This window comes from Elaeis guineensis, chromosome 9 (genome assembly GCF_000442705.2).
Source record: "Elaeis guineensis isolate ETL-2024a chromosome 9, EG11, whole genome shotgun sequence".
Lineage (NCBI taxonomy): Eukaryota > Viridiplantae > Streptophyta > Magnoliopsida > Arecales > Arecaceae > Elaeis > Elaeis guineensis.
The window spans coordinates 17359001-17362147 of record NC_026001.2 but is presented as its reverse complement, the minus strand read 5'-3'; the positions used below and the strand labels follow the sequence as shown (position 1 = coordinate 17362147).

General features: G+C 44.4%; 1 protein-coding gene across 1 annotated transcript; it reads right to left on the bottom strand.

Annotated features, from left to right (window-relative positions):
- Positions 1-1330: 1330 nt before the first annotated feature.
- LOC105051607 (galactolipase DONGLE, chloroplastic) lies at positions 1331-2789 on the bottom strand. Its single transcript, XM_010932137.4, has one exon. It carries the CDS (start codon positions 2708-2710, stop codon positions 1361-1363), a length of 1350 nt encoding a protein of 449 aa, XP_010930439.1. The 5' UTR covers positions 2711-2789; the 3' UTR covers positions 1331-1360.
- Positions 2790-3147: the final 358 nt, after the last annotated feature.

Below are 3147 nucleotides of genomic sequence, written 5' to 3'. Positions count from 1 at the left end.
TGTTTGAGGTACCATATAATTATTTACTATATATGGGGAAAGGATCCCAGACTGCCGACCGCGTCAAAACTGTGCAGATTATCTCGGGTACCTTGATATCTACACAACCATTACCCGAATACATTAATATCTAGTATTCATGCATTGTTAGTCCTATTAATAATTTATTTGCATTTCCAAAAAAAATTCATGCTAGATCAAAAAAGCACCTTTTATGTTTCATATATCTATCACATATTCTATTCAAATAATTAATATGACAAATAGCTACATTTCTTAGATATTTATTGCTTGTACTACATGAGGTGGATATTACTTCAATAGGCTGGAAAATTTTCATGCAATTATGCTATAAAACTCAACAAATTAATTCACCTCAAAGTTTAAAATAAGAACGAGAAAAAATTCATATATATTCATTTCATGAAGATGTACAGATCACTCAAAAAAAAAAAAAAAAAAAAACAAATTGATTAACAAAAAAATAAATTTACTTGTTAACTGTGCCAGATTAAAATAATAGAACTAGTTATCTTGCTAACATTTAATTAAGTTCACTTTCTGACTGGATAGAAACTTTCCTATACCAGCAAGAAAACTAAACATAGTAGTCTTACACGAAATGTCATGACTGATTCAACAAGGGTGACATTGAATATCGGTAATGGAAGACTAATGGTATGAAAACATAGACTAAGAATGTCGGATATTTCCGCAGTAAGCTGTCTTTTCTTCTTCAACACATAAGCAACCACCACACCAGATGAGTCGAAAGTAAGCAATGCAAGACCAAATAAATTAAATTGTTTTCCTTTGCTGCTTTATGAACAGACTGAAGCATGAAAGAGAACCCTAGTTTCTATGGTTTGCTCTAAATCTAATTCTCTTGTAGAGATAATTAATTGACAGAATAAGCAACAGTATTGATAAACTGTTATAATACTTAATCCGCACATTAACAATCCTAAAGAAATTTCTCTATGGGGGGAGGGGCATTGCTAAGCTTTGCGACAGTTTTGATGTGCATGCATGCAAAATTCTTAATGCACTTCAGATACCATGAACAACTTCTGCCCAATTCTCGAACGCAAAAAAAGAGTATCAATAAAAGTTAACGAAGTTCCATTGTTATATATTTCTTTGAATCTAGATGCTTCAAAAATTCCGTTGGACTGTACGATCTCAAAGAATGTGTTATCTGTATGTGAAAATATACAGGGATGAGTGAATCATCTGCTCTATATATATATATATATATATATATATATATATATATATATATATATATATATATATATATATATATATATATATATATATATATATATATACGAAGCTCTGATTTTTAATTCGTCAGGCCTCATATTATTCCCAGAGATTGCACCAAGTCCCCAACATGCATTGCAGCATCTTGCCATCGCCATGCGTCGATCTTTTGCAAGCTTAGAAACTTTTTCGCCTTGTTGAGAAGATTCGCCCCATCCTTCCTAACTTGTGCCGCCATCTTGGGGCACTTCAGTAGCCCGATATAAGCATCCAAGTCATGAACGCATGCAGGATTCTTCATCTTAAAGAAGTCCAGAGCCAGTTCGACTCCCACATGAGCATAGCAGGAGCAGCTCCATGGGAGCTCAAATCTCCCCGCCAACACTCGGGACTTCTCATTGAGAAAGACCCCGGGCAGCTTCGTGATGGGATCGTTGACGTTCACCACCCTCAACACCTTCACCCCGAGCTCTTCGCACCTCTCCTTGAATCCCGAATTGCCCACCCGAGGGCCAGCGAACGAGTACACCGTGACGGGCACCTCTCGGTTGGATCCATCCCTATTCAATCCAAGCTCGGCGAGGTCGTAGCCAAGTAGAAGAGCTAGAGAGCTTCCCATGCTGTGTCCGGCCAATGTGATGCTGAGCTCCTCATCTTTATACTTGTTGATGATCCGAGAGACCTCGGATAGTAGTTGTTCCCTGCAGCTCCCACTGCTGAACTTGCAACTGCTGTCATCGGATGTGTAGAGGCTGAGGAAGCCGGACTCGACCTTCACGTCGGGGCGGGGGTCGTGGGGGTCTAATCTCGCCGTAGTGAGCGAGCTCATGAAATTGGCGATCCACTCGGTGGTGGTGACGGTCCCCCGGATGGACACCAGGATGTCCCTCCTCCCAAGCCTCCTCGCCTCCTCGTCCATCGACACAGCCACGTACCCAATCCATCGGCTGCAGCACGTGCCGCCCTGCGTCGGGATATCGATGTCGGGCGTCGCATAGACGTACTTGGTGACCTCATACCCGGAGCTCGCCATCCCGATCTCTCGGAGCATGCTCTTCTTCCCATACTTGCAATTCAGGTATCGCTTCGAGGCTGGGTCGACGTCGAAAACCTTGTAGCAGGCGGCGACGAACTCCCCGTACCGCACGATCTCCTCGCGGAGGAGGGGGTTCAGCGGCTCGACCAGGTCCTCCCAATCGTCGGAGCCCTGAATCTCCCTCCACACGCTGGCGAGAGGGGGTTTCGCGACGACCGCCGCGGTGGCGGTGGCGGTGAAGGTGGCCGTGGTTTTAAGTGCGGTAGAGGGAGCGGCGACTGATGTCAATGGCCAGGCTGCGACGGTGGATGTCGTGGCGGCCAATGGCGCCCCACTCACTAGAAGCCGGTGAGCGCGAGTTCTACGAGAATTGAGTGGTGGGTTCGATATCGAGATGCTCGACGCCATTGCCGAATGCAAGCTATGGAGAGGGAGGGTGGGGGTCGCAAGGGCGTTAGGGTGGAGGAGAGCACCCCGGAAGCCAAACCTTTTAGCGAAGCGATGATGAGAAGTGCTGGGTGCGTGGGACGGTATATATAGACGCGGTTGGGAGGACTTCGTTTTGGGGTGTTTGAAACGTTGGGCTGTGAAGCATGTTTAGCGAGGTGTTGACTGTTTATTATAGATCTCTCTCTCTATTTTTTTTTTTTTTCCTCCTTCAATAAAGTGGTCGGTTGGGTCCATTCGCCTACGGCTGTGTTCATTGTGGATTCGTGGGGGAGCGTTCGAACTGACAAAGGGAGAGAGAGATGGGTCCAAAGGGACACTATTTTGATGATTTCATCGCGGTTTGACCAAATAACTCCGCGAGAAATACATGGGAGAATTTTTCTTTTGTTAGACTA